Here is a 13,003-nt window from a genome sequence, read left to right as displayed (position 1 = left end):
AGACTATTCCTAGGAAAACATGAGGAACTGACGGTCATAGCTTCCACGACGATTGAGAGCACATGCCTGAATTCTTGTGGGAGGTACCCAAGATCTGATCATTTGTTTCAGGAATGTTCAGAATGCAGGTTTAATCCAGGGTAAGCCAAGGGCAATGAAAACAGATCTGAGGACAAATGTTTGAAAATATGGAATATTGTAATGGCTTGGAGAAATTGCATTGCTTCTATCCTTTGCAGGTCACAATGATGCCTTCAAGTGCTCAAAGATTCACCACAAGGCTTCCCAAGCCAATGGTCCCACAGACTGTGGGATACACTTGGCTCCAGCTCCCCTCTGCTGGTGTCCACCTCAGTTCAGTTCAATGGTCACAATCATGCTCTCGGCAGACTGCGCATTGACTTAATATCTCATCCTGAAAACAGCACCTCCCAACGGGCGGCACGGTGGCACAGTGGTTAGCACTGCTGCTTCACAGCACCAGAGACCCGGGTTCAATTCCCGCCTCAGGCGACTGACTGTGTGGAGTTTGCACATTCTCCCCGTGTCTGCGTGGGTTTCCTCCGGGTGCTCCGGTTTCCTCCCACACTCCAAAGATGTGCAGGTCAGGTGAATTGGCCATTGCTAAATTGCCCGTAGTGTTAGGTAAGGGGTAGATGTATGGGTGGGTTGCGCTTTGGCGGGGCGGTGTGGACTTGTTGGGCCGAAGGGCCTGTTTCCACACTGTAAGTAATCTAATCTAAAACGCTCTTCATTCTCCACTCAGTGGCTCAAGCTCCTGAAGTGAGACTTGAACTCATGACCTCCTGAATCAGTAATTGGAGGGCACAAAGAATGGATTAGGCATCTTGAGCAGCACAGTCACAGTTACAATTTAGGTGAGCTCAGCAGCAATTTGTGTGCAGCACCTTCTCCCACACAGAATACAAGGTGAGTGATCAGACAATATTTTTCTGCTGTTGGTGAACAGAGAGAAGTATTAATCAGAACATTAGGAGACTTGATTCCCCATTACATCAGTCTGAGGAGATAGATAAGGCTTTGGTTTAATGAGGCAGGGAGAATACTGGGGAGAATCTGAATAGAATTAGAACAAGGAATGTTCCAGGTACCCCACAAAGAGACTGGGGCCCACGCAGGTACCCACGCGGAACTGGGTAGGTTACTCTTCAGAGGGTCGGTGTGGACTTGTTGGGCTGAAGGGCCTGTTTCCACACTGTAGGGAATCTAATCTAACCTTTATTCCAGGAAGAAGCGGACAGTCCTGTGATCATCCCAACGGGACACGGAGGTGTTACGGGATTGCACGTCCACTGAAAAAGAGAAAGTGGTTGCTGCCCACAAACTGGAAATTCTGAAGTTGCTGTAAACCTGAAAATTATGTTCTGAAGAAGGGTCATTTGGCTCGAAACTTTAACTCAGCATTATCTCCACAGGTGCTGCCAGACCTGCCTGGGTTTCTCCTGCTAATTCTGTTTTTGCATTATTTTAATGTCTTATCTGAAAATAACACCCCCAACTGTGCAGGAGTCTCTCAACACTACAATGGAGTGTTCACCTGTACTTTGTGCTTTAGTGTCTGAAGCCCTGATTTAGGAATCACCCAGGTATTCTGATTTGAAGAATTAAATGGAATGTAGGAGAAATGTTCTCATGAGTAAGATTCTTAGAACACAGAATAAATATCACCAGGGGTTACTAGATCATTGATATGGCAGTTATTTATATTATCTATAAGAACTTTAAAAAGTTCCTTCATACAATGTGCAAATTGCGAGTAAGGTTGGGATTTGTTCCCATGCTTGATGATCCTTGACAAGGTGGTAGTGAGCTACCTTCCTGAACCACTGCGGTTCATTTGGAAAACCAAGAAAAAAAAACAGAAGAGGGTACAAGGAAACTGCCACTCAGGAACACAGCTCTGCTGGGGGTAGGCGCAATGGACTGAAGAGAATCCTCTGTGCGGTAATGTCAGTCATTCTACGAAGGGAAACAGCATTCAAACAGCAAGTCCTTGAACAATTGGTCTTTTGAGAACTGAATAGGGTACCTGAGAAGATGCAGAATCTGTTTCCGTGCTCAGACGAGAAAAGCTTGGTGCTAATGGCCTCATGCTATAAAAAGAAACAATTTTCAATCACTCTGACTTTCCAAATAACCAAACGCCCTTCGGCCCCACCCAGAAAAGATCTCCTAACTCACAAAGGGATGGAATTAAGAAACCTCACTGAATCAAAAAAGATGATATAAAACACCAAACCGTAATCACTCACTTGTCAAGACTTTAGGTGCCAAGGAATCTTCCAGTGAGTGAAACAGTTTTGAATGCAGTCATTGGTGTAAGGCAGAAAATACCACAGCCAATTTGCTGACAGCAAACATACACAAAATGGCAATGGGCTAATAAAGACGGAAAGTGATGGAGAAACTTGGCAGGTCTGGCAGTGTCTGTGGAGAGGGATGCAGTTCTAAAGAAGTCACTGGACTCGAAAACTGACATGGTTTCTCGCTCTACAGATGGTGCCTCACCTGCCGAGTTTCTCCAGAACTTTGCCTTTATTAATGTGTTTTAAACAGTAAATAGTAACAAATATTCACCAGGAGCATTCCTTCCAAAGAGTGACTGTGGGTTCCTTTGAGAGCCAGACAGATTGGGTTTAACATCTCACCTGAGAGGAGGCATCCCAGACAAGATTGATTGGGGTGGGGGGCGGGGGGGGGGGAATCAAGCTCGATAACCTACTCAAGTCTCTGAGAGTGAGGCTTGAACATTAGACCTCCTGACTCACAGACAGCTCACTAAGGCACAGCCACCACCATTAGCTATTGTATAAATGCCAACAGAATGCACCAAAATCACAAGCAGAATGTATACTATGGCAATGAATAATCATACCGTCTTGATCTGGATCCAGTAGTAGAATCCTAGAAAACAAAAATTAGAATTAGTTCTGAAGACAAGAGAATTGACAGCTGATAACCAGTAGTCAAAGTTTGCTTTACTGTCATAACACAATCATAAATGGCACAGAAGGAGGTAATTCAGCCCATCAAATTCATGTCAGCCCTCTGTAGACCAATCCAGATGCCTCCATTCCCTCTGTCTACCCACTTAACACGACACGTTCACTTCCTTCAAGTGCCAGTAGAATTTAGGTTTGAAATCATTCATTGTCTATTTGGTCATGGACTGCTTCAGTATCTAAGGAGTTGTGAATGGTGCTAAACGTTGTGCAGTCATCAGCAAATACACCTACTTTTTTTTAGATTCCCTACAGTGTGGAAACAGGCCATTTGGCCCAACAAGTGCACACCAACCCTCTGAAGAATAACCCACCCAGACCCATTCCCCTACCCTATCTTTACCCTGATTAATGCATCCAACACTAGGGGCAATTTAGCATGGCCAATCCACCTGACCTGCACATTTGGATTGCGGGAGCAAACCCATGCATTCACAGGGAGAACATGCAAACTCTGCACAGACAGTCACCTGAGGTGGGAATTGAACCCAGGGTCCCTGGTGCTGTGAGGCAGCAGTGCTAACCACTGAACCACCGTGTCACCCATACTTCTGACCTTACGATGGAGGGAAGGTCATTGATGAAGCAGATGAAGACGGTTGGGCCTAAGACACTACCCTGAGGAACTCCAGGTAAATGTAAAGTGCTTCTAGTTTGCATTTCCACAATCCAGGACTGCATCGTTTAAACAACTAATCACATTTTGTATCAAGGGCAAAAGCAGGATGAAAACAGGCTGGTCAGTGTGGGGATGGGGAACTGGGGGTGCAGCGGGAAGAGTGAAGGGGAAAAGCAGGTCCTTCCTCCCAGCACGGAGCTGGTCAGGCACATACTGCAGATGGGGCTGGGTGTGCTTGAGGCATCCTGAGGTTGTGCCTTAATTTCAAAAGGAAAAAGAGAAATTGCATTTCTATAGCACCTTTCAGAGCTTCACGGTCTCCCAAAGCACTTCACAACCAAATAAACTTTTGCAATGTAGTCACTAACGTAAATCAGGAAATGCAGCAGTCAATCTATGCACAAGATCCTACAAACAACAACCAATGATTGGTTAATGTATTTAAAGATATTGGTTGAGGAATAAATTGATTTGTCCACCAGGGAAAATTCATCTGCATCTCCAGGTAATAGTCCCAGAGGATAAGTACAATGATTTCTCGTTAAAAAGCGCCGACTGGTAGTGAGTTTAACCTGAGGGTCACCATTCCTCAGGTGAGACTGAGGAGACAACATAACCTCAGCTGTTGGCATCATTCTGGATTGTGAACCAGCCATCCAGCCAACTGAGCTAACCGATCACTTCCAAACGTATACTGTGGTCAAGCAACCTAACGAAGAGAGCAGACAAGGCCTCAGTTCAATACCTAAACTGACAGGTAAGACTACAAAGCAAAACTAGCAGACTAACACAGACAAGGGAGCTGGAATTTTGTCTGAAAAATGTACTGTACCATTGCACGAGAATGAGGTGCTTCTTTGGAGTCCATGAACAAAATGAAGCTGGAACCATCCGACTTTTCAGAATCCCTTCGAAAAGAATCAGAAACATGTGAGGAACACTCACTGAGTCTGTACATAGGTTTTAATTCATTCCCTGCCACCAGTAAAATATACTGCACAGAGCACCCATGAGAAATATTACTAACCACCTCGGAAAGAATGGTCGAACATCTTTCTAAACAATTTGCAGGATGAATTTCATTCAATCAACTAAATCAAATAAAGAGGCGAGGACCACTTATATTTATAAAGCTGCCTTTAGCATAGTAAATGTTCTGAAAGATTTCAAGGAGCATTAGCAGATGGCATGTAGTTCAGAGGAAATATAGGAGTTCTTTGATGAAGTTATAACAATGGATGCTCAAGTGTAGTTCATACACATTGTGCAGAAGTCCATTGTGTGCAATAGTGAAGTGTATGCAGAACTGCATTATGTATAAAAGTGCATTGCATGCAATAACACATGTATGTAGATGTAAATTGAGCGCAGTAGATGTTCTATATATGCACCGTCAAAGGTATTTGATGAAAGTACTTTTAAACAAACCTGTTTGGAAGTAGGAAGCATGTGGTTTAGATTAGATTACTTACAGTGTGGAAACAGGCCCTTCGGCCCAACAAGTCCACACCGACCCTCCGAAGAGCAACCCACCCAGACCCATTCCCCTACATTTACCCCTTCACCTAACACTACGGGCAATTTAGCTTGGCCAATTCACCTAACCTGCACATTTTTGGCTGTGGGAGGAAACCGGAGCACCCAGAGGAAACCCACGCAAACACGGGGAGAATGTGCAAACTCCACACAGACAGTTGCCTGAGGTGGGAATTGAACCTGGGTCTTTGGCGCTGTGAGGATAGTATTATGGCTACATCATTGGCAAAGGCTTAGAAGGCCTTTTCTAATAGTAGAGAAGTTTGCCTCAGTCCCCATTGTCACTATTAGGAACATTGTTGTGAATGACCTGGCCTTGGGTAATGACAGTACAATTTTGCTGTTTGCTAATTATTAAAAATCCTTGGCAACATTGCAAATAAGCCTGAAGGTGATAGCAGAAGGGTGCAGAAGTGAGTGGTCAAACATATGGCAGATGCAGGATAGCATGGCTAAATGTGAGTATATTGTGTGCAATACAATGCGACACCTGTTTGAAAATCAGTATTATTTAAATGGTGATATATTGGGAAGTGTGGATATACAAAGGAATCTGCAAAAGTAGATGTTTAGATGCAACAAGCATAAGGCATATTGGCCTTTGTTGGAAGAGAATTTAAGTTCAGAAGTAGGGATGTCTTACAAGCAGTTACACAGGGCCTTGGTGAGTCCACACCAGGTGTATTGCGTACAGATTTGGTCTCCCTAACTAAGAAAGGATAATACTTGCCATTGTTTGAAATATAACGGAGCCTCACTAGATTGGGAATGGCCAAACTGTTCTTTGAGGAAAGATTGGTTCAACTGAGTTTAGAATGATAAGAGGGGATCTGATTGAAGTGCATGAAATTCTAACAGGGCTAGTCAGATTAGATGCAGGGAGGATGTTTCCCCAGTTGGGGAGTCTAGAAACAGGGGACAAAGATGAGGAAAGACTTCTTTGGTCTGAACCCGTGAAATTCTCTACCACAGAAGACTCTGGAGGCCAAGTCACTGAATATATTCAAGAAAGATTTTTCTTTAAATTTAAATGTATCCAGAAGTATAGGCCGAAAGGAGGAATATGGCATTAAGAGACGATCAGTCATGATCATACTGAAAGACAGTGCAGGATCAAAAGATAAAAATATGGATATAACATTATGGATACTTTAAGTTTGACCTGGGGGTTACGATTGATCAGAAACTGAACTGGTCCTGTAACCATGACTGGGGCCTGGGTGGGGTGGGGAAAGGCATCAAATTCTGTATCCAACTGCCCAAACTTCACTCCAATTCTTAAAGATGAACAAATAGTTGTGGCTAAGTTCAATGAACCTTCCGTGGGAAAGGTGTTTTGAACATAATAAGAAGTCATTGGTAAACAATCGCCGAAGACTGAGCCACCACCCTCTGTCTTCTACTTTCTAGCCAGTTCTGTATCCAAATGGCTAGTTCTCCTGTATCCCATATGATCTAACCTTGCTAACCAGTCTACAAAAAGGAACCTTGTCAAATGCCTTACTGAGGTCCCTATAGACCACGTCCATGGCTCTGCCCTCATCAATCCTCTTCGTTACTTCTTCAAAAAACTCAATCAAGTTTGTGAGACATGATTTCCTATGCACAAAGCCATGTTGACTATCCGTAATCAGTCCTTGCTTTTCCAAATGCATGTAAATCCTGTCCCTCAGGATTCCCTCCAATAATGTGCCCACCACCAATGTCAGGCTCACCGGTCTATAGTTCACTGGGCTTTTCCTTACCATCTTTTTTAAATAGTGGCACCATGTTAGCCAACCTCCAGTCTTCCGGCACCTCACCTGTGACTATCAATGATACAAATATCTCAGCAAGAGGCCCAGCAATCACTTCCCCAGCTTCCCACAGAGTTCTAGGGTACACCTGATCAGATCCTGAGGATTTATCCACCTTTATGCGTTTTAAGCCATCCAGCACCTCTTCCTCTGTAAAACGGATATTTTTCAAGAAATCATCACCAATTTCCCCACATTCTATTTCTTCCATATCCTTCTCCACAGTAAATAATGATGCTGTTTCGAACAGATTTCACGTCATTCAGATTATAGCACAGTTACCTGGGATATCTTTTACAAACTTACTTTGAAGAAAATCCATCTTGTGAAGTACTGTTTGATTCATTCTGTGCCAATCAGACACCAAGACCAGATCCGGAACAGAATTGAGGGAATAAAGAAAACATTAAGTTAGAGTTTGAGAAAACAAACCCAAACCGATGTCTTGAATTGAATTACTTTATTTTTATTGTATATTTTGCATTCTTAATAAGAACCTTCCCACTGTTAAAAATCAGCTAACAACTATTATTGGGGCATTTATCCAATTCAGGCTGTTGTATTTGGGTTTTGCTTTCCAATGCACTTGCATAGTCCCTTGAAAGCTGACCAATTGCACTCTTTGGTTCATGCTGTGAGTATCTTTAGACCTACTGTCTTTACCTTTCAAATGAGATTTAACTGTGAGATAATACCTACAAATACGACAACATTGATTTCTGAAACTCTCCCTTTCACAACATTGCTTCAACTTTGTAGTCATGATTTGGAGATGCCGGTGTTGGACTGGGATGTACAAAGTTAAAAATCACACAACACCAGATTATAGTCCAACAGGTTTAATTGGAAGCACACTAACCTTCGGAGCGATGCTGACAATCACCTGATGAAGGAGCATCGCTCCGAAAGCTAGTGTGCTTCCAATTAAACCTGTTGGACTATAACCTGGTGTCTTGTGATTTTTAACCTTCAACTTTGTAGGCATTCAGCCAACAAGTCCATGGTAGTTCACCATTTGAGTCTCGTCTGAACCCTATACATCTCACCATCGGCACATCCAACTAATCCTTTCTTCCTCATGTACTCAACCTACCCGCCCTTAAATGCATCGACATGATGCACCTCGTTATTTGTGGTAGTGAGTTCCACATTCTCAACACTCTCTAGACACAGCAGGTTCTCTTGAACTTCACTGAATCCTGGAAACTGACAGCAGAAAGGCCATTCACCTATCATGCCTGTGTTAGCTCTTTCAAAGATTGGTCATGATTAGGGCCATTTGTATTTTGATCCATCACCTTGCAAAGTACCCATTCTGCACTCTTCTCACATTATTTCACCAATCATTTTCCATCTTCTTTTCAGTCCGACTGTTCTAGATCCCAAAAACTCTCTCTGCGAAAACATTTCTCCTCATCTACCTTCTGGATCTTTTACTAAAGATTTGAAATCTCTGACTTTACTGACACCTTCACCACAGAGTAACAGAAAAGTACGGAAGCAATGGCTGTTGTCTCTGTGGATTTGAAGAAAGTGATTCTCAAAGTACCACATAACAGGTTGGTTAACAACCCGTGACTGAACACTTCAACTCCCCCTCCCAGTCCACCAAGGACATGCAGGTCCTGAACCTCCTCCATCGTCAAACCCTAACCACCCGATGCTTGGAAGAAGAATGCCTCATCTTCTACTGTGGGACCCTGCAACCACATGGGATCCACATGGATCTCACTAGTTTCCTCACTTCCCTTCCCCCACCTTATCCCAGTTCCAAACTTCCAACTCAGCACCACCTGCTTGACCGGTCCATCTTCCTTCCCACCTATCCCTCCCCTCCAACCAATTACGTCCACTTTCAACTTTCATCTACCTATCGCATTCCCAGCTACCTTCCACTCCCCCCCCCCCCCCCACCCCGCCTCAGCCCCCTCCCATTTATCTCTCAGCCCCCTGGCCCACAAGCCTCATTCCTGATGAAAGGCTTAATGCCTGAAACATCGGTTCTCCTGCTCCTCTGTTTCTGCCTGACCTGCTGTTTTTCCAGCACCACACTCTCAACTCTGATCTCCAGCATTTGCAGTCCTCACTTTCTCCTGGTTAACATGAGGGTCCATGTCAGCTCAGATGGAAATGGTTTAATGATAAAAAGCAGCCAGTCACAATCAATGGTTATCTTCCAGATTGTAAAGTAGGAGACAGTGGAGTTTCCAAAGATCGCTGTGTGTGTACTGCTCTTTCTTTTTAAACAATATATAAATAACTTGAATATTGGAATACAGAGTAATATTTCAAATGGTGTGGCCCATGAGGAGACAATGACAGAGTGGTTACTGGAATGAAAAACTTTAGCTACAAGGTTACGGTGATAAAACTGGCATTGTTTTCCTGGCACAAAAGAGACTGAAGGCCAATTTGATAAAGCAGTACAGGACTCTAAGAGGTTTGGATGTGGTAAATGATAAAAGAATTCCTCCAATTAGCTGATGGTCCAAGGAATAATGGACACAAATCTAAAGTTTTGGGCAAGAGATTCAGGAGCAATGTATGGAAGAGAGTTCTTTTCCACAGCGAGTGGAACTCACTGGGCAATGGAAGCTGAGATAATGAACAATTTCAAAAAGGAATCCGGATGGACACTTGAAGAAAATAAACTTGTACAGCATGGGGTTAGAATTGGGAAAGAGGATGGACTGGATTATTTCATGGAGCGCTGGCATAGACATGATAGGCCAAATGGCCTCCTGCACAGTAAATTACTCCATAATATGGGATATGAACCAATTGTAGACCAAGACCGGATAGGAGTAGCAGATTCCTGCTCCCAGAGGAAATGAAGGGAACTGATGGGAAAGCTGTTCCCTGTATCTGGGTGAAATGGTAATTCTGCAAACAGATTATTCCCTCTACCACTCAGCCAACTTCTATTCTAATTAATTATGCAGCTTGTTATTGGAAGAAAGAGGAGAATTGAATTCTGAATCTCTATCTTATAAATTCAATACTGAAAGCAATAGTCTATTCTATTACATAGTCAATGGTGCTTACAAAGAGCTAACCTGGTGCAATGGGCAAAATCCATGCTAAAATGTTAGACGTATCACAAGTTATCTGCAAGGTGCAGTCCACTCTAACGTGAAACAAATGCTTAACAGTGCACACCATTCACACTGTCATATATTATACAAATGACACCATGCATATTGTCTCACATTACTGAACACAATCGTACATTATACAACACACACCAAACATCTTATAACATACTTCCACAGAATACTGCACATACTGAGCACACTGTACTACATAATACAACACACAAAGCACATTACAACACATTCCCACAGAATACTGCACATACTGAGCACACTGTACTACATTACACAGCACACACCAAGCACATTACAACACACACTCCCACAGAATACTGCACATACTGAGCACACTGTACTACATAATACAACACACAAAGCACATTACAACACACACTCCCACAGAATACTGCACATACTGAGCACACTGTACTACATTACACAACACACCGAGTATATTACAACACACACTCCCACAGAATACTGCACATACTGAGCACACTGTACTACATTACACAGCACACACCGAGTATATTACAACACACACTCCCACAGAATACTGCACAGCTGTGCACACTGTACTACATTACACAGCACACACCGAGTATATTACAACACACACTCCCACAGAATACTGCACAGCTGTGCACACTGTACTACATAATACAGCACACACCGAGTATATTACAACACACACTCCCACAGAATACTGCACATACTGAGCACACTGTACTACATTACACAACACACACTGAGCACATTACAACACACACTCCCACAGAATACTGCACATATCGAGTGCACTGTACTACATTACACAACACACTGAGCACATTACAACACACACTCCCACAGAATTCTGCACATACTGAATACACTGTACTAAATTACACAGCACACACTGAGCACATTACAACACACACTCCCACAGAATACGGCACATACTGAGCACACTGTACTACATTACACAGCACACACTGAGCACATTACAACACACACTCCCACAGAATACGGCACATACTGAGCACACTGTACTACATTACACAGCACACACTGAGCACATTACAACACACACTCCCACAGAATACGGCACATACTGAGCACACTGTACTACATTACACAGCACACACCGAGTACATTACAACACACACTCCCACAGAATACGGCACATGCTGAGCACACTGTACTACATTACACAGCACACTGAGCACATTACAATACACACTCCCACAGAATTCTGCACATACTGAATACACTGTACTACATTACACAGCACACACTGAGCACATTACAACACACACTCCCACAGAATACGGCACATACTGAGCACACTGTACTACATTACACAGCACACTGAGCACATTACAACACACTCTCCCACAGAATACTGCACATACCGAGTGCCCTGTACTATATTATACAACACACAAAGCACATTACAACACATATTTCCACAGAATACTGCAAATACTGAGCACACTGTACTACATTACACAGCACACACCGAGCACATTACAACACACATTCCCACAGAATACTGCACATACCGAGTGCACTGTACTATATTATACAACACACAAAGCACATTACAACACATACTCCCACAGAATACTGCAAATACTGAGCACACTGCACTACATTACACAACACACACTGAGCACATTACAGCACACACTCCCACAGAATACTGCACATACTGAGCACACTGTACTACATTACACAGCACACACCAAGCACATTACAACACATTCTCACAGAATACTGCACATACTGAGCACACTGTACTACATAATACAACACACAAAGCACATTACAACACATTCCCTCAGAATACTGCACATACTGAGCACACTGTACTACATTACACAACACACCGAGCACATTACAACACACACTCCCACAGAATACTGCACAGCTGTGCACACTGTACTACATAATACAGCACACACCGAGTATATTACAACACATACTCCCACAGAATACTGCACATACTGAGCACACTGTACTACATTACACAACACACACTGAGCACATTACAACACACACTCCCACAGAATACGGCACATACTGAGCACACTGTACTACATTACACAGCACACACTGAGCACATTACAACACACACTCCCACAGAATACGGCACATACTGAGCACACTGTACTACATTACACAGCACACACCGAGTACATTACAACACACACTCCCACAGAATACTGCACATGCTGAGCACACTGTACTACATTACACAGCACACTGAGCACATTACAATACACACTCCCACAGAATTCTGCACATACTGAATACACTGTACTACATTACACAGCACACACTGAGCACATTACAACACACACTCCCACAGAATACGGCACATACTGAGCACACTGTACTACATTACACAGCACACTGAGCACATTACAACACACACTCCCACAGAATACTGCACATACCGAGTGCCCTGTACTATATTATACAACACACAAAGCACATTACAACACATATTCCCACAGAATACTGCAAATACTGAGCACACTGTACTACATTACACAGCACACACCGAGCACATTACAACACACATTCCCACAGAATACTGCACATACCGAGTGCACTGTACTATATTATACAACACACAAAGCACATTACAACACATACTCCCACAGAATACTGCAAATACTGAGCACACTGCACTACATTACACAACACACACTGAGCACATTACAGCACACACTCCCACAGAATACTGCACATACTGAGCACACTGTACTACATTACACAGCACACTGAGCACATTACAATACACACTCCCACAGAATACTGCACATACTGAGCACACTGTACTACATAATACAACACACAAAGCACATTACAACACACACTCCCACAGAATACTGCACATACTGAGCACACTGTACTACATTACACAGCACACACCAAGCACATTACAAC

At 43.2% G+C, this 13,003-nt stretch overlaps 1 protein-coding gene across 1 annotated transcript in view; it reads right to left on the bottom strand.

The window, feature by feature from the left end:
* The window catches only part of eif2ak2 (eukaryotic translation initiation factor 2-alpha kinase 2), a 62,518-nt gene that overhangs the window by 18,487 nt on the left and 31,028 nt on the right, over window positions 1-13,003 (bottom strand). Inside the window, exons 10-13 of the mRNA XM_072559186.1 lie at window positions 7,281-7,321; window positions 4,475-4,550; window positions 2,897-2,925; window positions 2,051-2,114 (exon numbers count right to left, since the gene is read on the bottom strand). Coding sequence (XP_072415287.1) covers window positions 2,051-2,114; window positions 2,897-2,925; window positions 4,475-4,550; window positions 7,281-7,321 — 210 coding nt within the window. The remainder of the gene's footprint in view (window positions 1-2,050; window positions 2,115-2,896; window positions 2,926-4,474; window positions 4,551-7,280; window positions 7,322-13,003) is intronic.

The sequence above is a fragment of the Chiloscyllium punctatum genome, chromosome 3 (genome assembly GCF_047496795.1).
Source record: "Chiloscyllium punctatum isolate Juve2018m chromosome 3, sChiPun1.3, whole genome shotgun sequence".
NCBI lineage: Eukaryota > Metazoa > Chordata > Chondrichthyes > Orectolobiformes > Hemiscylliidae > Chiloscyllium > Chiloscyllium punctatum.
This window is presented reverse-complemented; position numbering and strand designations above follow the sequence as displayed.